Source organism: Perissodus microlepis, chromosome 13, assembly GCF_051167445.1.
Source record: "Perissodus microlepis isolate ML-2025 ecotype Zambia chromosome 13, ASM5116744v1, whole genome shotgun sequence".
Taxonomy (NCBI): Eukaryota; Metazoa; Chordata; class Actinopteri; order Cichliformes; family Cichlidae; genus Perissodus; species Perissodus microlepis.
Genome location: NC_140473.1, coordinates 14,812,747 through 14,835,682, shown reverse-complemented (window position 1 = coordinate 14,835,682; position 22,936 = coordinate 14,812,747). Strand labels below are relative to the sequence as shown.

Sequence of the window (22,936 nt, the reverse complement as noted above, 5' to 3'; positions counted from 1 at the left end):
TTGACAACCAGCTCCAATAACAAGACAAAGAGGGATGACAGAGATTTTTGCCAGAGACCAGGATGCTGACAAGGAAGTGAACTGTCCTAAATTGGCAGATAATGGGCCTGCTGTGGGCCGCTCTGTAACCTCCTCCGCTGTGCTCTGCTCTGAATACAGTAGATCTCAAACATACGGCCTTTCAGTGTCTTTTTTTTCCTCTCTCTGTTTTACAAGCTTTGCTGGTCAGCAGCAGGGTCGGATGTACCACTGTAACAGCTTCTCTTTATTTTTTGTTTTCATGTGTAACTCAGTGAGTCACCCTGGAAAAGCTCTTTACCCAAACAAATCGCACAATTTGCTTCTTAGGACAAACAGACCTCAAACTATAATCAGACACGACGTTTAAAATAACCAGCGCGTCACCTGGTTTAAAGTACACACTAGCATACCCAGCGGATTACTTTTGAAAACCAGTGCTCAAAATACAATGAAAGGTCATGTAATACGCTTTTTTATTTATTCAAAAGATTTTGGTTTATTCATAATCTTCTATAAAAAAAAAAACTAATGAAAAACCTGAATCTGGAAAAAAACAAAACATTTGCAGTCCAGTGGGGGTTTTTTTGTTGTTTTTTTCTAAAGCCACATGGACTTTGGAGTGCATGGAGAGGCTCCCTGCATGCTTTCAGCTGCAAACAGGAATTAATCAAGAGTTAGGAAATTGCAAGTACAATACAAGTGTGTTAACAGTCTCTTTAGGCACTGGAGTCTCTGGAGTCCCATGCCAGGACCCCTGAAGAATATGTCATTTCTTAAGTTTGAATGGATTTAAGACTACATTATTCACATTAGCACTTCCAGTCGAACTGAAACAGACAATAAATAATGCTTTCAAATTAGATCATTAGTACTGTCACTGTGATTCGGGGAGTAAACAGAGCTACACAAGTTAACAGGGCACGTTTTCCCCAAATGGTTTCAAATAGATGTCAAGAGTGATTGTCATGAAGGTGTGTGGAGATATAATCTGGGGTCGTGTCTCTGAATCAAAATGGAAAGGAGCAAAAAAAAGCAAACATGGAGCTTCTTGATGCCAAACGTGATCTAATAAAACAGAACGGATGCTGATTCGGGTTTATTATTTGGTCCCGTAATGCTTGGTTGAAGACTGGCCGTACAGCCCATAGAATTCGGCATGTCTGGCTGTCTGCGATGTTTCCATCAGTCCCCTCATGGGAAAATGCTGCAGTGGCTGACTTGCAGGTAGAGGGGCATGTGGGGCAAACTCCTGAGAGGTCACAGAGGGGAAGGTGTCCGACGCTGGGTACGGAGGCCGGGCGCAAGCAGCAGGGGCCCTGGAGCAGCAAGTACACATCAGTACTTTCCTCCCTTCGTACACGGCTTGTTGTGAGGCACCAACACTTGAGAAGTGGGAGGATGGGAATATGGTTCCTGAGTGGTGGCTAGAGCTGGACCCTAGACCCACCATGTGATGGGCTGAAGTATCTAGGAGCCGACTATGACCAGGGCCAGTGTGAGGATTCTGTGAGAGGACTTCAGAGGCATATACAGATGATGCCCGGTGACCTTGGTTGGCCAGGAAAGGTTTTTTGCTGCTGTAAAGCAAAGGTGGAGGATTCTGGGAGTTTTCTGGGTTAGCCTCCAGGAACGCCATGCTGTATTTCCTCTTCTGTATTCCTGAACTAGTCCCTAACTGGGAGCTAGCAGAGCTGCTGTGAGACTGCACAATCTCCAGAAGAGGTGACTCATTGAACGGTTCTGAGAATGACAAGTAGAGATTGGACAGAGAGATGAGTGCTAATTCTAATGATAATATATCTCTGAAAAACTCATCTATAGTTATTTTTCTGTAATTTAATCCTACCCTCCAGCATTTTTCGCAAGTTCTTCTCTTTTGTTGACAGGTCGGACAGCAAATGATGAGAGTTGAGCTGGCCCACTCTGACTGGAGGGATAATGCTATTCAGATGTGAGTTTGACCTGTAAAAAGAAACACGACAGTAAAATCATTAGTATTGAATTGTTAGAGACACTCTGCACCTTGAGATTTAAAAAATATAAATATTCTTTTTTAAAGCTGGCTGTGATTAAATTTGGACAAGATGATAGTGCTGCGAAGTTATCAACACTACCTTAGCTAGCTTGGTTATTTCCATTGGTAGCTCACTGCATGATTAAATAGGATGCAAAGTTTGACTGTAATCATTGCACCAGTTTAATCATTATTAAAACTGATACAGCTACAAAATTGGCTAAACAGACAAACCTGTTTTTACAACAGACTGTAAAAGTTCTGGTGCCAAAGGTTGGGCATTTTAAAACCCAGTTTGAAGTGGCCATTGTAAGAACTTTTTGGAAATATCCCCTTGTTGAGTCTGAAAACCAGTGACTTTCAAGTCTAAATGCTCCATCAGTTCCCAAGAGCAAACAAGCACTGACTCACCCCTAACGATAACATGTTGAAATGCTTAAGTTAAAAATAGTCTAAATTCTTTCAACAATAAAATGACTAGTGTGACTTTTCTCCCAGTAATAAGGTCTAGCGGAGTTAGAAGCTAATCTGCCTCAACACAAGATTTGCGAATCGACGTGTTGAGCACAGACCTTAGAAAGTTCGTCAACTTCAACTGACTAACCACTGGTGATGTGAAGTCAAGATAAAACAATTTTCTACTTTGAGGGGAGGTCACTACCAATTACTGCACAGAATGGTGGTTATTGACATGTGAGAGCTCAGTAAATACATCGGCCGGTTAGCTATGCAACCGGAACCTGGCATGTCTGCTAGCAATCAACCATCAGCTTTAAGTGCTAATCACTTCCTGTGTAGATGCAGCTTTAGATGTGAACTAGCTGACACCTACAAATGAGATAACATGTTTTTACTGAAGTACGAAAAAAAAAGTACAGCCATGCTATACCTCTTGACATAATACAAACTGCAAACTTAATAACGGATGTTTGAATGTTTAGTCGTAACCACTTGTAGCAGATGGCTGCCCCTCCCTTAGCCTGGTTCTGCCTAAAGTTTCTTCCTGTTAAAAGGAAGTTTTTCCTTCTTACTGCTGCAAAGTGCTTGCTAATAGGGGGTTCCTTCATTGTTGAATACTTTCTTGAGACAACTGTTGTTGTGATTTACATAAATAAACCTATACATGAATAAACCATCAATTGACCTGCTACCTGTAGCTAGCCATGAGGTAGCTAGCTACATCGCTATGGTTAGGCTAATATTAGCATATTAGGAAGATGTAAGATGAGGTCTAAATTGTTGTGAATAAGAGTATATGCTGAAAGTCCCCGACAGCCAAAGATAAATGTCACCATATGGCAGAAAGAAGACTATTGGGAAAAACTTTGCAGCCAAGTGAACGTCTGAGATTAACCCATCCACCTCAGACTGAACATCCACACCAAAATCATGCTGTCCAGGGGACTGTAGATCCATTGGCTGTAGTGTGCAGGGTCAAAGTTTAACTTGCTAAAAACACTATGCATAGTGCTAAAAAAAAAAGTTGTTGAGGCCAGGAATGACAAATGAATATGTAAAATCACTGCAGCATGTTAGAAAACTGTGAGGCTCACCCAGTCCCACCATTAAACAAGCAAATAACATGTGGCAAGGAGACAAGCCCTCCTGCTTGTGATCAGGTTTTTGAAGTAATTCATCACAGAGTATTTTCCATTTATACATCATAGGGGAAACACATGGGTTTATCTGTTCTACTGCTGTTTTCTCTGACCTTTGCTTATATTTCGCTTGCTTGACCTCTGTTGGAGGTTTTTTTTTGCCTGCTTTTATTACCAGTACACCTGCTAAAGCTACATTTAGCTAATTCCACTGAAAACAACGCAACAGTTGAATGTTGTACAAGGACATATTTGATAGTTTGGCTGTTTTTCTCACAATGAATAAAGATGATGATCAGTGCACTAAAAAGCTTGCATGAAAACATCACTGGGTTAGTCCAAAGAAATGAATATCTTAGAATAACTTCTTACCTGTCCATGAGGAGCTGATAAGGTTTTGTATTCTGAAATGAAAAAACAAAAGTTTCACGGGTCATTTCCACACACCATCTGACTTCAAATGTCTCACTAACAGTTATTATAAGATGCATCAGTGTTTACTGTGCATGCTTTCATATCACAACATCATTTTATGTCCCTCAAAAGTATCACAGCCTGATGCAGATGCAAGAATTGTGAAAAGGGGTCATAGAGATAAAGGTTCATGTTCGATAAATAGAAAAAACAATTTGCAGATTTGTTGTACCTTCATGAAATTCAAACTGCCTGCTTTTTGGAAGAATGTTTGCACTGAGCTCAGGAGTTTTTCTGCTTCGTGGCGCCTCTCGTTGAGCTGCAGCACCTGCTGGGAGTTCTTCCTCACGTACGAGTTGTAGGTGCTCTCCAGCATCTGCATGGTTTCAGCCTGGTTTGCTTCTAGCAGCGCATGCATCCGCTGATACTGGGCTCTTGCACGCTCCTTCAGTTCAGACACTGCATCCTGTGGTCACAGGATACACAAGTATGCACGTTTACACGCAGAAAAGCATTCTTAAATGACTAAAAGTACTGATGTTAACAAACAGATACTACAATTTTTATTAACAGACACACAATTTTATGGAATTTGTGCTTTTCTTGTTCAATATAAAAGTGGGAAAGTCATTTGTTAAATCTATTTTCACTTTGCTGCACCTGCCAGTCATAGTTAAAGTTACATTTACCTTTGATTTCCCAAGAGTGAGAAACGGTAGAGTAATTTCATTACAGCAGACAAAATTATAGCACAAGCCCCCATGCTGATAACATTCACATAACATTCGGAATTGAAAATGCACCTTCATCAGTGTCTTGTCTGACTCCAGCTTGTTGAGGTGCTCATCGATGTTCTGAACACGACCTTCCAGTCTGTCTTGCTGCCTCATTAGCATGGCCTGTGGAGGAATGACAGATAGGATGGATTAGATAGGCGAACCACAACAAGATGCCCTGAAAATTAAAAACAAAGATACCCACACATTTAGAAACTCTGAAAAACTTGGGCCTCGGCTGTGACCTCAGCATACCTAGCTGCTTTTCACGAGGTATCGAGACAACTTTCTCCACAGTCAGCTTCTAGCGACATGAACATGCATTTAGGCATTCGGAGAGCAAAGGGAAACATGGCTGCACAAATCATTCTCTGACTGCTCCAAAGTTTGACGCTGACCCTGCTGTGTCAAATGAGCTCCATTGTTGGGACAAGCTTACTTCCTCTGTGGGTACACAAGAGCCAAGAGCCAGTTAAAAAAATCCACTGAACATAATCCTTCCCCATTTACTGCAGAGGCTGGGAATCAATCTGCTGTCACAGACTGACAACTAACTAGAAACCGGGGAGGGCAGGTAGACTTTTTAATGAACTGTTTCTGCATTGGAAAGGCAGCGTGCCCAAATAAGAGAAAACCTGCTGTCATGGCAACAAAGTCTTGTGTATGTAGTCATATGTGAAATCTCATGTGTATGTAGGGAGAGGGGGTGCCTCAATACCCCCCCCCCCCCCCCCCCCCGCCCCCCCTGCACTTTCTCATTTTGCCACATGCATTGCTCCCATTGTTTGCATTGGCCTGTGTGTCAGTGACAGATTGTCATGTCTGTGTGCACAGCGCCGAGGTCTCCTCCCTCCCTCCCTCCCTCCCTCCCAATGAGCATGCACCCGAGAAAGGGAACGAGGGAAAGGCGATGCTTGCACATGCCAAGAACGGATAGAAAGAGAGTGAGAAAGACATACAAAAAGAGAGCGAAACCAAAAGAAAGAGGAGAAAAAAAAGTTTCACCCAAAAGAGAGAGAGATAGGGAGAATGAGGACATTCCTGTGGTCTCGAGTGAGTGAGTCTCAGGGTAGTCACATTGTGGTATCACAGCAACAGGCCTCTTCAGCTGCTTGCAACACTCACGTTGTGCTGTCTAATGGACATCCACAGGCTGGCCACTATAGTTTACCACAGTGAACACTTTCAACAGTGTATATAGTTTCAACAAAATAACAAAGAAAGACTCTAAATGGCATAAAATAGTAGCCAAATGTACCATAATAACTCACTTGTGCTTGTTATCAGAACAGTTCTTTTGAGTGAAGAACACTACTGATTTGTCCACCTAGGAAACAGCAGGAATACGTTTATCTCCCCTAACACTCAAAGGAAGCAGAGTGGATTATATGACATGTATTTTGGGCAGCTGAGAGTAAATGCACTGACATGGGAAAGACCCAAAAGTGGTATTTCTACTGCTTCAGCATATTTTAAGGCTGGCCACAAAAACTGACAAAATTTCTATCCAGGCACTCATTTTGGGACAGCGTAGTAGTCTGGTGGTTAGCACTATTGCCTCAAACCAAGAGGGTCCTGGATTTGAACCTGGGGCAGGGCCCTTGTGTGTGGAGTTTACATGCTCTTCCTGCGCTTGTGCAGCTTTTCTCTGGGAGCTTTAGCTCTGCACCCGAAGTTAACGCCGCCTATACTGGCCCAGGACACTCTTCCAAAACATGCTAACTCTCGAGACTTCATTCTTGGTTAAATAAAGGTTTAAAAATATTACTAGCCACCAATTTTGCTCTGTTTTTAGTGTACTCCAACCCCTATTTGTCTTCTAACTGCTCGTTACTGTTAGCTAGTCTCTACATTTGTAAACTTTAATGTGACTGAGATACTCTGCTATTTGATGCTGAGCAGGCAGTGGACAGCTGGTTTCTCAAAGCTGTCTACAGCTGTCTCCTACAGCTGGAAAAGTAGTGGATGGGAGTGACCCAAATAAGTAAAACCGCATCAATTAACTGAAAGATGCTCAAAAGCTCAGCTGAACTGAGGGAACTGCCACTGACACTTGAGCTTCGGAGTCATTTCTATCTGCGACATCTCTAACATTACACAGTTTCTGATCCACAGTAGCTATAAAACTATCGATGAGGGAAGCTTTAAGTGCTGAGAAGGAAAAACACTGCATTTCGTTCGTGAATTAACTGCTGCATCACCCTGCAGTGCTGACTATGTTTTTAAAAAATTGGTCCCACAAGTGAAATCAAGAATACATCTTTATGAGTACAGCTTAATGGGCTGTTATACTGACACCTATAGAGTGTGTATGCTTGTGTATGTGGAGAAATAAAGTGAACTGTTGAAGTGAGCCCTATATCATACAGCCATGCGGGTGAATGTAATTAACAGCTGCACTTGCAGAGGTTTTCATATCATTCATGGAAAGAACAACAATAAGCTCAGCAAGGGCTGCAGCAAGCCCTGTACCACACACCTCAAAGACTATTCTTCTTAATTCTCCCAATTAAAGTTGAGGCACATTTCTATTAAGGACTTTACAGTTTAAGCATTATTAATGCCTCGTGTTGGTTCGTGTTCCAAATGACTTGTCAGAGTCGTTATCTAAAGCTTTTGGTGGTTTCACCATAACATATCAAGTTCTGCTTTGTGCACCAACAATGAGATCACATATAGAAACCACGAGCACACTGTGATGTGTTCAGTTAGTGGATTTTACATGTTCACTAATGAAATGTTGTTTTGAGAGTTTTTCTCAGATGCAGCTAGCACTGAGCGCTAACACTTCTCGTGTAATTGGCAGCGCTTTACGTTGAAAATCAGCAGCGTAGTCTTTAATCCTGTTTCGCACAGTTGTAACACATCCTACACCTGTACTCCATCTCAACACCACATCTTGCTTACACAAGAGGCAGTTTAGCTAAACACTCCTCTTCAAACAACCTGATAGTAACCGTAACAGCTGACACTACCCTGCAAACTGGTGGACTTGTGTCAGTTGGCTGCCTGTGTTTCTTCTTTCCTTCACTTTTTCATGTCCTGCCTCCTCAGTGCCTTTGAACTTAAGACGGTGCACTGGTATTATTCATCACTTTGGTAACACGGCGCACACGAGCTCAGTGTGAATGCTGCATTGACAAAACAGGAAAGAGCACTTTGTTGGGTTATTAGTATCGTAAATGGTGCGTGAGCTGCTTTATGTGAGCTGGCTTCACATTATAGCAGCAGCTTTTCTGTGTCTTGATGCTTCTGCTCAGCAACTCTGTCTTCCTCTTTTTGTCGTGTTTCCTCCAATTCCTTTTTTTTGTCTTGTGTGTTTGAAATAGCACAGAGGGGCTGGGGCAGCGTAGCAGCATGAAAGCCTACCTTTATCAAGCTTAAGCCCGCCAATGATCACTTTCCCCACTGTCCTATTTAGGCATCCAGACACCCACAGGTTGCCAGGAAGCTCATGTTTAAATGAGGAGCCTCAGGCTCAATGAACAGAGAGCCTCTTTCACAATCAACTGACAACTATTCCCTACTTCTGATGTCAGTGGCCTGCCCTCAGCATTCTGGGTATCTGACTCACTCCAGCCCAGATACACGAAGCTTCAAACAGCAGAGCTTCCATGAGCGACGGTTTCCTGCTGAGGTGCCTGAGAAAGCCAAGGTGAGGTTGTGTGGGAGGGCTCCTCCTCCGCTTGTCCCAGGGAGAACATTACTATTATATTACGCTTCTTTTCTCATCTCGAAATTACCAGCATGTCTGCAAAAGGTTAATGTAAAAGTCTCCTTTGAGAGCCAAAGATAACTAAAAGATACAAACATTGCTACGTCGGTTTTGTGTCTTTGTTTATCCCAAAAGCAACAAGAGTGTTGCCCGGGGAATTTAAGACCAAAATAGACCACAGCTCTGCGACGGAGAACGACCTCTCAGCAAATAATGACGAGAAGACACTGTGGTCTCGTATTACTTTAACAAATGACCCAGCACACAAGGAGCCCAACATTTTTTGCTATTAACACTTTTTTTTTCTCAATAAATCACTGTGTATTATATGCCTGAAGGTCCAGGGATGGACAGTGTGACTCCACAGTGCAATTTGCTCTGTGAAAATACAGTTGTGAAAGAACAGAAAGATGGCTGGGTGTGTGCATATGAGTGTGTAGAGAGAGCAGCTGTGGAAAGGGCTGAACAGACATCTTTTGTCCCAATAATAGCTCTGAACCAGGGTCAACTGATTTAGAACTTACCCTGGAAGGAAATATGTGTAACTTTCCCCAAGTGGAATAATGCCTTCACTAAATAGTATCAAAAAGACGACGAGAGGGCAAACTGTAAAACAAATCTGCTTCTCATTGCTTCCATAGATAGGGAGGAGAAGGGAAGGAATGTGTATAAGGTGTAGGTGGCTGTTTTTACACCTTGCTACTTGCGTTAGTCTTGAGAAAAGCAAAGAAACAGAAATAAAGTGAAGAAAAACACACAAGCGGTAGCAGCCATGGCATGCTGGCCCTCGTTTCTTTACGCATCCTGAGGTCAAGGCTGCCAAGACACGCTCATTATTTAATTGTTGCCAATTTGTAGCCAGATTAGGATCTATTTTGCTCTTACTCTCAACTCATTTCCACCTCTTCCTCCCTGCTAAATGTCCCTAAAATAGCATTCCAACCCTGGAACCCTGAAACTGATCAGCTAACATAAACAAACTACACGCGTTTCCGCCCCTCACCGCACATAGGTCATCGTTTCCGGTGGATGCAGATTGCATCACAGCACTTATCCGAAGGGCACAGCGCTGCTAATGGGAAGGCGTGGCGGTAAAGAGTGGGTGGTATGATCAAGGTTAAAAGCAGCGTGTGTGTGTGTGAAGTATGCCTATATATGTGTGTTTGTGTGCTATCCATGTATCCAGAGGGGTGGCTTTCACCTGTCCAGTCCTTTTACATCAGATTAAAGAGGAGGGAAAGAGAGAAGGCCTTTATAGACTAGCGAACTGAAAGAATTACCCATGGATTGTGTGCACCAAATGAAATCTTTTCATTGCCCTGTAGGAGAGTGTGTGTGTATGTGTGTGTGCGCATTTGTACCTGCATTTGTATGCGTTGCGTATCAACATCGCAGACTGTGTGTCTTTGGTTAGTGCAGTGAGAGATGCAGCAGAACGGACACAGAGCCACCTGCTCTTCCTCACAGTGGAGCAGCCTGTACTCCTCGTGACTGGGACAGGTCCAAGCGCTCAGCTCCTCAGCATCGACTAACAGGTGTCCCGGCGCCGCACACGGCTGCTGTAGGTGCGTCTGGATATGAGTTTGGCAGCAGGGCTCCTTACAACGCAGACAGACTTTCCGCACGGGCAGCGGGGGGCCTCGTCTGCAGAGGACACAGTGCAGCACAGGGGGGGCTTTCTCAGTGTTCAAAGCATTGAAGCGCTTCACTATGTTGGCGAGCTTGAAGTTCTTCTCCAGTGTGGGCTTCTGGTCGTAGTCATGGTTGCACTCTGGACAGCGGACCGCGGCGGTGTCTTTGGCCCAAGCCTCAGAGATGCAACCCTTGCAGAAGTTGTGCTTGCACGGCAGCTGGATGGGCTCGTCGAAAACATTCAGGCAAATGGGACACAGAAGTTCCTCTTCGAAGCAGTTTTTCCAGCTTGCATCCATGACCTCGGCTGAATCCAAACTGATGAAAAAAACAAAACAAAGGAAAGGCTTAAGAACTGGTTTAAATGAACCACTGCTTTTTTTTTTTTTTTTTTTAAAAATGAGCCTATTACAGTTTAATTTTTACTGCACTTATATTCAACTAAAATGGCACAGATTGGAAACAGGCCAAACCAACACACAGGGCACTGAGTTACAGGCTTATTAGGAGTGCATTACAGTAGCACAGCAATTAACAAATGAAGCTTAAAGTAAGTAGTAACAACCTGCTCTTCAGAGCAAAAGAGTGCCATTACACTGAAACCCAACACCAAATATATATAAATATATATATATGAATTACATTTCTTCATATTTCAGTGTAATGTTTGGCTTCGCTGGGGAACAGGACGACACAAGCTGTGGCGTTTTGAGAGCGAGTGGGAACTTGACACTGAACAACAAATGTGACTCTTGTCAAATAAACTGTTACACTGACATTTTATTACGCGAAGGCACTCCTCGGCTTTTCTTACAGCAACCCACAGAAACATAACAGATGTATTCTTAAAAGAAAAAGCGTAACGTTACCAACTATTTCTCTTCCATGTCGTCGGCAGACTCCGGTGCACCTATAATACCGTGGAGCTTGTCATCCAGTCCGCGGTGAGATCCTCGCTCCTCTTGCTTCAGATTACAGCCTTCTGTCGGTCGCAGCGCTCAAAGCCGGGATTTTATAAGAGTCCCCCGCTGGTTTTCTCGTCTGGTTTCGCTTTCCCGTCAACTCTTCTGAGTAATATTTTATGGTAAGTACAGGCAGGATAGTCACTCGTCGGAAGAGAGTGCAGTGCTTCCACACCGACCGACTGCCGACCTCCAATAACGTGACCCGTCACGGAGTTGATACACAGGCGGGGAGGAGCCGGTAGGAGGAAGGCGAATGAACGGCCACAGCAAACTCTACCGGACAAACTGTAAAAGACCAGGAGGCGTTTGTGTGGCTCTTCATGCTTTGAAGCAGAAGAAGAGTCCCTGGCTGGGACAAAGCAGAGCCCGACACCCCCACCCCCAGGGGCCCGTGACAGAGTTGGTGCATGTGGGGAGGAAAAGAGTGGAAAATATGGGAAGGTAATGTGGAGTAGATTTCAAATTAGTCACTCTTTTTAGGTAAAAATTAAAAAAAATAAATAAATAAATCAATTTTAGTCTTTTTTTTTTCTTACATAGTGTTGTGAAATGTACAGTGATGAGTGTTAAAACTATGCAGTGACGCAGACATCCTGTAAAAGTGTAATATGAAGTGAGCGTGGGGGCCAGAGGCAGCCCTAGGTTTACTAATAAGATTAGACTTCTTAAGATGAGTTTGCACAAATATTAACAATCTATTTAAAAATATATTTTAATAACATCAGACTGTAACGCTTATTTGGAAGTAAGAATCCCAGCCCGACTACTTGTGATATAATCAGATCAGGGCCTCATGTTGCCTAATGAGAAAAAACAAGACTTTATAAGCATTAAGATTTTAATACTTTCTATGCATTTTAATGCGGGAACTTCCAAACCAGGAATGAGATTTTAATGACGCAATGACAATGAATGAAGTGAAGATATCAGTTTCAAACCCACCTAATTGGACAGACTGGACTCTTTGGAGTTCTGATTCTGGCCCACAATCCACGTCTGACACACCTGAAGTAGACCACCAGAGCTTTTTACTCTTCTGGGAGTCTGAAAGTTTGAAAATCGAAACCTAGACATAGCCATAAATAATAAATTTTAATACATTTACTTAATACCTTTCAGAAAAAGTGTAATACTGTTGTTTTGCACGTTACAGGAAATCACAATAAAATAGAAAAAAAATAAATAAAAATTCAAAAATAATGTTCCACAGTACTTCTGAATTAGTGTTCCAGCTTTATTTGTGTAAATACATACATACATACACACTTTAATGCACTTGGGATTACAATCAGCCAGTTCAGTCAATAAGATAGTGCTTAAAAAATTCAGTACAAAAAAAATCAAAATTTTATTTGTCATTCTGAATAAAAAAGAAAAAGAAAACGGTAACATCATGTTTTATGGAGTACATTTCTGTAGGAAAATGCTGTAGAAAAAGTAGTCTTCTTTTTTTGGCATGAATATGGAGTGAAATAACAGTATCAGAAAAAGGGAGTGAATGCAGCAGACTCGATTCAAAATGATGTGTCCAAACAATCCAGGAGCTTCAGGCTGCATTGACAATCAACGGAAAATATGTTGGGATTTTTTCCCCCCTTCGGCTGGAGGGAAAGGCACTGTGGAGGTTTACTCATTTTTAAACAGGTCCAGTGATCCAAATCATATGTTACATATATGTAGGCACTGGAAACTGCACTTGAGGAGGCCATGATCACAGATTACAGTCTATTAACATCTACAACAGTGACACTACACATGGGTGTTGTGTGAGAAAACTCACTACCGGAGTTATAATCTTGGCACAGAGGAGTGATCGAGGTGGTTATACCTGCAGCATTTGCCAGGTACTTAAAAAGTGACAGTTAATAACAGGCTATGAGATAATGATTAACTGTCAGACTAGTGTTCCCGAAACATGAAACATTTGAGACAGAAATGGTTAAAACTTTGGCGTGACCACAAACATATCAGAGAAAAATGTCCAGCATTTGTAAATACTATACATATCAGCTCAGTTTAAAAACAACACTGATAAAAAATGTTTAAACTGGTTATTCTTCTTCCCTTTCGAAGGCCACTGGAATAAATAGAAGTGTTTTTGAGAACTGCTGCTCAGTTATTGCTTTAGACAGCATGTCAGGAGATCACAGGATGTATGCTCAACTACATTAATGATGTATATTTTGAACTACCTGGAGGACTGACAGCATCCAGTTTGCCCAACAGGATTGTTCTAACAGGTCAACCATCTGGACTGGCTGGTTTAATAGTCTCAAAAGCCTCATACAGATATTGTAAACAATGGTGCTAGTCTGAGAATGCGGTAACAGTCAGAAATGTTTAGTTCATCCCTCAGATTATCTTTTGGAGTGAAACAGTTGAGGCCAGCCACAGTGGGAACAACGTATCTATAAGCTCTGACAGCCTCTCGGAGTCCAGGGAGGTCTGCTGTTTCTGATGGTCCACTCTGGAAATGTTTACACGTCTTTTTCTTGGCATTTTCAAAAGAGCAAGTGTCTCTGTGTCAGTCTCACTGGAGTGGATTATCAAACACAGAGTCTGGTAGAACAGAGATTTTTAGCTTCTTTTCTGGCCAGCTGTACTCCTTTGGCAACTTTGTCTGCAGAAAGAGAAAACACATGCAAGGTATACCAGGCATGTAGTCACAGTGCCTAAAACTGAAAGTAAAAGGTAACCTGCAAGGGGTTTTTGCTTGCCTCATCACGAGTGTTGAGTTCCTGTAAATCCCCGAGCATCTGCTCCACAAACTCTTCAGTCAACAAAATCTATGAAAGGAGAACAGAATTTAGAAAATGAACTCATTAAACAGGAACGCAACAGCCAGAGGTCAGAGTTTCCGTGTGGGTACCTGAAGCCAGGGGCCATGGGCTGCATAGGGATGCTCTTCAGTAGCAAAAGCACCTTCAACTCCTGTAGACACAAAAGTGATGGCCGTGTCTCCGTTGATACTTTTATATGTGAAGTGTCTCCCGTGGAGCAACCGCCCCCTGTAAAAGATCAAACACAATCCATTATGAACTAACCACATGATTACACTCATAAGTTGTGTTTGTTTTCATTTATGTTTGCCATAAAACAAGATTTCTTATGTCATAAAGAAATTGCTAGTAAGCGTTTAAAATTTATAAGCTTTAACCTTTTATCTTCTGAACAATTTTTTTGTGATGACTGAGGAAAGGCAGTTTGCCATTTTGCATCAGAGGAAGCCTTAAAGAACTGACCTGTTGAAGATAATAAATCAAGGTCAAAATGCTTGAAATAACCACGAGAATTAAACTAAATCTGTTAGTCGATGCTGAGGAGCTGAGCGCTTTCTAATTCAGAGAAATAACCGTAAACATTTAAAGTCAGTTAATTATTTAAATGAATTTAAATTAAGAGAAACACTATGTTCTTCAGTTTTCAATGGGAGGAATAGAAAAAAGATCCAAAAGATTTGTTTCATTAATATCAGAGAGGACAGTTTGTAGGAAATATGACATAATCGCCCTTCATTGCGGTATCACATAACTGGGACATAACACTGTGTTCTCAACACATTTCTCCTCCTTTTACACAGAGCTCTCTCTGTACAGTAACTCTAAGCTTGTTCTCTCCTAAAAATGAGTTTAAAAATAAAGAAGGTTGAAACTGGTGGGAAAGAGACTTCCTATTGGATACTCCGCTCAGTTGGCATTTTGTTTGGTTACACACATTCCTATAAATGTCACCTATGCCCCCCTTCCAAAAAATAGACCATGTGACTGTCATGAACATATGGAGGTAAATTTAACATCGAATTTATATCTGCCAATCCGTATTAATGTACTATCTTTGTCCTAAATCCTCTTCCTGCTGTTTGATACACTTCTCGCTGTGTAGGCGAGCAGGAAGGAGAGCCAGACATGCTCCACATGCTGTGTTGACAGCACTGATTCAGTTGCTCTGTCAATGTACACTAATAACCTTCGTTGACTTCTCTGTTTAAGAAAAGCTAGGAAATAGATGTAAAAACACCAAAACATGTTAGACAAATCTAGAGGATCAGAGTCTACGTCCAACAGTCCACTGTTAACAAATACTAAATTCCTGAATGTCACTTCTTTGATGTTACAGGTAACATTAATATCGACTTTAAGCCGTTTCACATTCTGCTCACTTATGATAACACTAGGCCCACTAAAAAGCAGCTAACTTGTTATTTTCTTCAGACTTTGAAGTGATATCAAAGTACATGTGGGAGGAAGTTCAACTGATATTTGAGGGTGCCTTTCAGAAAACCTCCTCATTCACCCCTGAGGAACTAGTGGTCCTACATGCCATTATATTCGGCCACACCTGTTCAAAATAAATATCTGGGGTATCCTTTCGGTCTCACATACATTCAGAAAGGGTTAATTTGCCCAGCGGTTGTAGGAGAAGAAGAATGGTGCTTTACCGCAAGCAGAGAGGCAACAGTGTGCCTGACTCTTGGTTGAATTTCAAATGGACACTCTCCAACTGCCGTGTTCGGACCAACTCATGAGGAACAATAGCTGCTGAGCTCTCACTCTCCAAACTGTCCTTTCGACTCCTGATAAACACAGAAAGAAGAAGAAAATAATCTTAGTGAGGAAGTAGAAAATGGTATGTTCACTGATGAGTCTGTTAGAAAACAACTTCGAAGGAAAAGGTAGCTTTCTGGCTCACGCACACACACGCGCGCGCACACAGATTTTGCAACTCCTTTCATGAAGCAGTTACCTGATACAGCAGAAGACCCAAACTTCCACAGAAAAGCAGCAACAGAATAGCAACACAGCAACATAATATGCTGGTAGCTAAGAAAGAACGATGATGATAGTTCAGATGTCACTGGGGATTTGAGTCACAGCACAAGAGGGAGGGAGTTATCCTGGCGCAACCCTTGTGCTGAGCTGAACCCATGTTAAGATTGTGAGTGCTGGAGTGTAGGAGGAACACTCACTGCGGTCTCTCGTGGCTCTGTTTCTGGCTGTTGATAGGTGGTAGGGCTGCTTTGCTGTTAAACTCCAGTCCTTTTCTCAGAGTCTCCCTGATCTGCTCTGTGTCTGTCAGCCCACAAACAAAGACAGAAACAAGTATTATTTCATTAGGTTAGGCATTTCTGCTCAGCTTGAGTATCTATCGTATGCGCTTCTTTGGAAGCTGGCATACCTTTGTCTGAGAGCCTGCGTGGCTGTGATCCAATGCAGATTGATCGACTGTCCTCCTCATCCTCTGGCGGCCGACTCAGATCGTCCCACACACACTTGGCGCTGACCCCACTCAGGTTCGAGCCTTCTGTCTCAATACCCTGGTCCACTCTCTCCTGCTTAGATAGGCAAGAAATATACACAAATTGTCAACACAAGCTCACATAAAACACAACGTCAACTTCTTCAGAAATGAAAACGATGCATAAATATCTACAGGCAAAAAAGAGGTGATAAAACTTGTGACAGCAAAACAAACCAAAAACAATAATATTAATGAAGAAAAGGTTCCCTTTAAAGTGCTTTGTAGAAGATTTTGCTTCCAATATCAACAAATCATTGACCAGGACCAATTAGCTCTTCAAATGGTTTCTTTTCAACCACTACTACTTCTTTTGGCTGCTCCCTTTAGGGGCCGCCACAACGACCATCTACCAACATTTCACCCTATCACTAGCATCTTCCTTTGTCACACCAACCCTCTGCATGTCGTCCTTCACTACATCCATTAACCTTCTCTGTGGTCTTCCCATTTTCCTACTGCCTGCCAGCTCTATATTTAAAATCCTTTGTCCAATACATCCACTATCCCTCCTCTGCACATGTCCAAACCATCTTGTTGCCTCACTAACTTTGTCTTGAAACTGCTCTGATATGCTCATTTCTAATCCAATGCTCATAGGATATGCTCATTTCTGGTCACGCTCAAAGAAAATCTTTGCATCTTCAGGTCTCCTACCTCCAGCTCAGCCTCCTGTCTTTTTGTTAGGGCCACTACCTCTCCACCAACAGAGTGGGTCTCTTGAACCCATCTATCACTCCTACTGCACACCGCACACCTCACCCCTGTCTCATTGTCTTCATAAATGTCCTGCACTACCCTCAAATACTTCTTCTCCTCTGCTGACGACCTGACACAGTACCACAGTTTCTCTGCTGACACCCTATTGTATGCTTTCTGTAGATAAGGCATGTCAAACATAAGGCCTGGGGGGCCAGAGTCTACCCAACAGTGAGTTTGACGTCCCTGCTCCAGGGCCACAAGACAGTGCTACTTGTTCTAATCTTCTATATAGTGGCAACAGGTTTCGTTTGAGTCACACTAAGCTTAACTCTTTACAGAAGAGTTAAAAAAATATAAAACAGTAGATTTTGATCATGCTTACGTTTTGATGACAAATGTTTCCAAAAACAGAACACAAAATAAATAAATAATTAAAGACCATAAAACTGCCTCTTTATGTCATACTGTATAAAAGCAACATGGTACAGAATTGAGTAAAGCTTACTTGTAGCTGTGGATCAATTTCAAAAATGGTCTCTCCTCTCCTCATGTCAGTGATTAGCCAGGGGCCACCGGCTCTGTGCACAGGAAAAGCATCACCATTAGTTCAGGTCAGCATTAACTTCAAGTTAAACACACCAAGTTAATAAATTAACTAGTAACTATGCTCCTCACTTGCTGCTCACAATGTACTCAAACTGAACAGCACACAATCTACAACAAAGTGGCATTCACATAATGGTGTTTCTATTCAACTCAGTTCCTACAAGTTCAATGATTGACCATTTACAGGCAACTGTAAAAAAAAAAAAGGAAAGACAGAAAAACAAGAGAAAAATACTGTGACTGAGCAGGTAAATCATTTAGATTTTATCTGCCAGATATGGAGTGCACTAAAAAGGGAAAAAAAATGTGTGTAATGCTTAAGTCAAGTTATGCTTTCCACTTCAAATGATGACTTTCATGAGAGTTCTACACAAAAATGACACGCAGGTTTGACTAATCAACACCTACGTGTAAATCCAAGCTAAGCAACAGAATAAAAAGTAAAACTAGCTTTGACCAGATCACCTGCTACACAGTTCTACTCACACTCTGACTCCACGCATCAGCTCCAGGATACCCTGTCCATTCCACTGTTGGGCCGCCTGCAGCTCCTCTGTACATACTCCCACAATCTACGAGACACAAATTTTATGGTTTTTACACCAACTGTTGTAAAACACCCCATACCTATTTTATTAATATTGGGTAACATTACATAATATTGAATAAATGCCAAAATATCATCTGACAATTCAAGATGGATTTTTGATACTGCGTTCCTCTCCTCATTTGCCTGCAGTCAACTGTTGCAGCCGTTTACCGTCACAAGGGGCAGTGTCGCAAACAACAGGTCTGCAAGCTACTCTTCGTTGTTGGTCCTTCAGCCATAAAACGCAGTTATATCAGCTAAAAAAACAAAAGAATAAAAAGCAACCATTGTAGCCACCTGTCTGTGGCTTTTTTTAAAAAATCTTTGATTTCTGCGCTTCTCCTGTTCACACTGAACTCTGCTGCCACTTTTAAGCCAACAACTATGTGAGCCATGAACAGCATCATCGACATTAAGCTATGTTAAATGTAAATGGACCGGTTCTTATATAGCCCATTTCTACTCTGCCTGAGCACTCAAAGCCCTTTATACAACTTTCCTCATTCACCCATTCACACAAGCACATGGAAGTGCTTTCTAGCTAACATTCACAGACATTCATTTTCCATCTGATGCATCTGAGAGCAACTTGAGGTTAGCATCTTGCCCAAGGATATTTGGCATGCAGACTGGAACAGCCAGTCGAACCACCAACCTTCCAATTAGTAAATGACCTGCTCTACCCCCTGAGCTACAGCCACCGCTATCCTCTGCTGTTGGACTTTTGAAGGACTTCACAACACAATTTTTACATAGGTTGCATAACCCAGCATAGGCAAAAACCTACTCAAAGAGACACAAACGCAATACCGCAACTCTTACATTAATTAGCTCAACACAGAATCGTTTTGAGCCTACTGTCAAGTGGATTACACTAGTGACAAGTGACATTAAAAACTCACCTGGAGAAAACTCACTGTGCCAAATGGCGTCTGAACCGGTTGCATCTGCGGGTCTTCTGTAAGCAACATATGCTGGATACGAGATTCACTGTTGTCTAGTGGACTGTGCCACGATACATGGTCACCACTACAAAATGTGTTTTCTGCATGAGTGAAGAGAAAAAAAATACATTATTTTTTAAAATAAAAACAAATCATGGGATTATAATTTGTCTAGCAGACACCCTGTCATGGCTGCTCAAACAATCTTACTTTCCTACATTTCATCATCTGACTGTACATAAACATTGACGGAATGGTCCAGCAACATGAGAAGAGGGGAGGCTGATCAGAAAAAGAGGTAGCGTGAGTAAGAGGAAAAACAGTCAAAATGAGACCCAAATATGGAAAGAAAACCATAAAAACTACTTTTCCGTCGAAGCTAATCTGACTGTTTGCGAGGTAACACGCGCCCACGCCAGACTTGCTTCAGGAGAAACGAGAGGGGGGTAGATGGCCAGGAATCAGCATTCGTTTAGCTTAGGGGCCTAGCCCACCCACACACAAATTGACCCCAGCTGGAAAGCAGAGAAGGACTGAGTAGAGGTGAGTTTGGAGTAAAAAGTCTTCTCTTTCTGCATGCTCCCTTCTTGTCTATCGAATTACATTATTTACACAAATTTTGGATTCAAAGGAGCTTAGCAACAGTGTATACACCCATGCAGAGTACATATATTCACACTACCACAACTGTCTTGTTTGTAACTTGTGAAAACAATCCTACTAAAAACAGCAAAAGATAACAAAAGGGAAATTAGATGTCCTTTCAATACCCAGAGCTACAACACACATAAATGATGCCCAGAGCAGACTCCTCTAGTTAAGCTTGTTTACATGCATCACTGGGATTTCAAGCTACCTTTACAAAGAACACATTCTTTGGCACACCACCATGTTTTTGCTTGGCCAATAGAGAGTTGTCACATTAAAACTTTGCAGTTAAATCATTTGCTAGACCGCAAACAAACTGTGACAAATAAGTACACTGTGTTACAATTTTTTAAGTGAATGACCAAGAATTTACAGATGGCTGCAAAATGGAAAAAAACAAAACAAAAACAAAACAGCAAAGTGTCTTGGTCAGATTTTAGGCCACCATGTGCCACCGACCAGTATCAGTGCACCATTGCGTAGATTCTTCAAATCTCTGGAACACTGCTAGAGGCATGATATGCATTTCCTTTAACAAGCTATCCCCTCTTTTGGGAATAACTTTACCTTTCTGTTTCAGTGGCTGTCTTGATACTGTTTATTCAGATCAGTAATAAGAGAACCATGATATCAGCCCCACAGTGCAGTGGCAAGTGAAAGGTTGGTGTTTCAGTTCCAGCCATCTTTGCTCTTTGCAACAAAAATTTATGTTTTGATCTTTGCTGAAAGTTCTAAAAGGTATTAACTGCGGCGACATGCAGTCATAACCTTGTGCGTGTTAATGCAACTCACAATTTAGACTGTGTCATGTTTACAACACATAAACTTAAATTGATCTGCAGTAAGCCTGCAGTTTGAATCTTCATGGCGAACTGACCAGGGTGCACATTCATATATGAAGCCAACATGACGCTATCAGATTAATGGAAGGGTATGCATGTCTGAAAGAGGCAAAACACATCAGTCTAAAAATCTCCCACAGACGCTACACTGGTTTGAGATATGGTAATAGTGAAAGGAATAGTATAACAGTAACATTATTCCCATTCTCTTTGAGTGACACCTGGTGCTCTATGAATGGAGAAGACATCCCAAAAGAGAGCACCCACGTCAAGATAAAATTATGACATCACAGTACAACGATCTATTTATTTTTTAACCACTTAACCAGTCTTTTGCTGAGTATTGAGTTATTTTCCATACAATGTTTAAATCAACAAAAATAAAACAAAATTTATTTATGAAAATAAATTTCTTTTTAGTCTGAAAGGCATTCAATTTGATGAATTATCACAACTTAATACAGTTCGTTTCTGTTGTTTAAGATGGCAGCATGGTGGTGCCCTAAGCATGAATGTTAGCATGAAATGAATGGTTGTCTCTTGTATCAGCCCTGTACTACTGCACTACTACAAATATTTTTGCTGCAAATCTACCCACAATAAAGTTTTTGACCTCTTCCAATTCTTTTGTTTGATTGTCTTTTAATATGACCTTTATCCATGCAAACATTTTTATAAATGGCAAAACTGCTTTGTGCCCTTACCTGACTGGAAGACATAGCGAGCCAAACCTTGCATTAGCTCAGCTGGCCATGTTGGAGGTGCGGTCTCCCCCACCTCTCTTTTGAGTCTAAAAGTGAGTTCAAAGCCAAACCCACTTGGTCCATCTGGCCCTGTAAATCTGACAAACAAACTTTATGAGAAAATGGACTGACAAAATGTCAGCACTTATACTTTTGTGTTATTTGTATATGCATGAGGGCTGTGAAAAGCCAAATACTTATTGAGATGAACGAACTATTCAGAGTTCACAGTTGGTCAGGAGGGGACATTTAGTAAAGGGCTGATAACTAAAATATTGTATGGGTCAAAATGACTTCCCACATTCAATAAACGGTCACACAGAGGGGCGTTTAAAAACCAAGATTTGTGTTACTGACACAGTACTTACTCATGAACACGGTTATCCCCATACAGGTCACTGAGTCCAAAGCTCACATAGTGCCAATGCTCCTGGACGTCCTGAGCTGGACAGCCTACGTTTCTATACATACTGATGTAGTCTAGCGGATCTGGTCCACCGAGCCTACGCGAAGCAAAGAATGAGAACCATGTACAGTTTTGTTATTGTTCTGAGTAGACACCCCAATGTAAAGACATCTGGGTTACAATGGAAGTCATTTATACGTGTAAACGTAGTGAGAGACATTTCAAAAGCTGGATTTAAGCCAGTATGGCTTAGAAGAGACATTCTCAAACTTTCCGAATAACAGTAACTACAGTATGGCTTCTGGATGTTGGGTTAGCTACAATGTTAGCTTGGAAGCTAAGCTAGTTCTAGGCTAATATTTAGCCATTATTAGATTAAATATATTGTACAAATATAATGCCCGCACGCATGTCAGACGAGCAACAGCAACATGGGTTACTTACCAATATTTTACAATAGCTGTTACTTGAAGCGGGTTTGCCTGCTCGGGATAAAGTCGCCGACATTCCCCATAGATAGCCTGCAGCCCAGGAGGAAACAGCGGCACCAGCCCGTGGGCTTGTGCACCACTGGTAGGCCGTACCTCATCCATGCCACGACCTCGAATAAACCGGGTTACTCTATAGAAACAACGTATATACAGTTACCGTTGGCAACTATCACTTGTTCAGAATTAGGCTAAACTAAACCATAAAAGCTTCAGACAAGTACTGCTGTATAATAACAAACGATAAACTCTTTTCTGTTGCCCCACTCGGTAGTCGCCTGTTGCTCATCCTTTACAAAGAAACTACCTTACCATTGGTTGGCGAAAGGCCATTGCGTCAGTGACTGGCAGCATATTGTAGCCAATGAAAATAAAGATAACGGTTGTGTGAATTTGTGGATAAATGTAATTGGCTGAAATGATGCTTATCAAATAGTTAAGGGGACATGCACTTTCAGGGTTGGGGTATTAACGTTTTTAAGTAGGCAAATTATGGCTAGGTAGTTAAAAAGACAAAAAACAAAAAACAGCCAACAAA

At 41.7% G+C, this 22,936-nt stretch overlaps 2 protein-coding genes across 4 annotated transcripts; both read right to left on the bottom strand.

Annotated features, from left to right (window-relative positions):
- Nucleotides 1-202: 202 nt before the first annotated feature.
- Nucleotides 203-11,403, bottom strand: trim8a (tripartite motif containing 8a). Its single transcript, XM_084948832.1, has 7 exons — nucleotides 11,040-11,403; nucleotides 9,900-10,488; nucleotides 4,851-4,946; nucleotides 4,280-4,513; nucleotides 4,006-4,037; nucleotides 1,868-1,983; nucleotides 203-1,761 (listed from the first exon to the last, which is right to left on the bottom strand). The coding sequence occupies exons 2-7, from the start codon at nucleotides 10,467-10,469 to the stop codon at nucleotides 1,121-1,123; spliced, it is 1,689 nt and encodes a 562-aa protein (XP_084804958.1). The 5' UTR covers nucleotides 10,470-10,488; nucleotides 11,040-11,403; the 3' UTR covers nucleotides 203-1,120.
- A 945-nt stretch (nucleotides 11,404-12,348) lies between these two features.
- sufu (suppressor of fused homolog (Drosophila)) lies at nucleotides 12,349-22,936 on the bottom strand. Of its 3 annotated transcripts, none has more exons than XM_084948113.1 (12): nucleotides 22,355-22,933; nucleotides 21,873-22,007; nucleotides 21,466-21,602; nucleotides 19,230-19,372; nucleotides 18,225-18,310; nucleotides 17,638-17,710; nucleotides 16,311-16,464; nucleotides 16,102-16,204; nucleotides 15,574-15,708; nucleotides 14,005-14,143; nucleotides 13,853-13,921; nucleotides 12,349-13,755 (listed from the first exon to the last, which is right to left on the bottom strand). In XM_084948113.1, exons 1-12 carry the CDS (start codon nucleotides 22,501-22,503, stop codon nucleotides 13,666-13,668), a joined length of 1,413 nt encoding a protein of 470 aa, XP_084804239.1. In that variant the 5' UTR covers nucleotides 22,504-22,933; the 3' UTR covers nucleotides 12,349-13,665. The 3 variants fall into 3 exon arrangements, 2 of the variants coding, with proteins under 2 accessions (XP_084804239.1, XP_084804238.1); XM_084948112.1 differs by having other exon boundaries at nucleotides 16,311-16,467; nucleotides 22,355-22,930; XR_014801919.1 differs by lacking the exons at nucleotides 12,349-13,755; nucleotides 13,853-13,921 and adding an exon at nucleotides 14,293-14,377 and having other exon boundaries at nucleotides 14,030-14,143; nucleotides 16,311-16,467; nucleotides 22,355-22,936.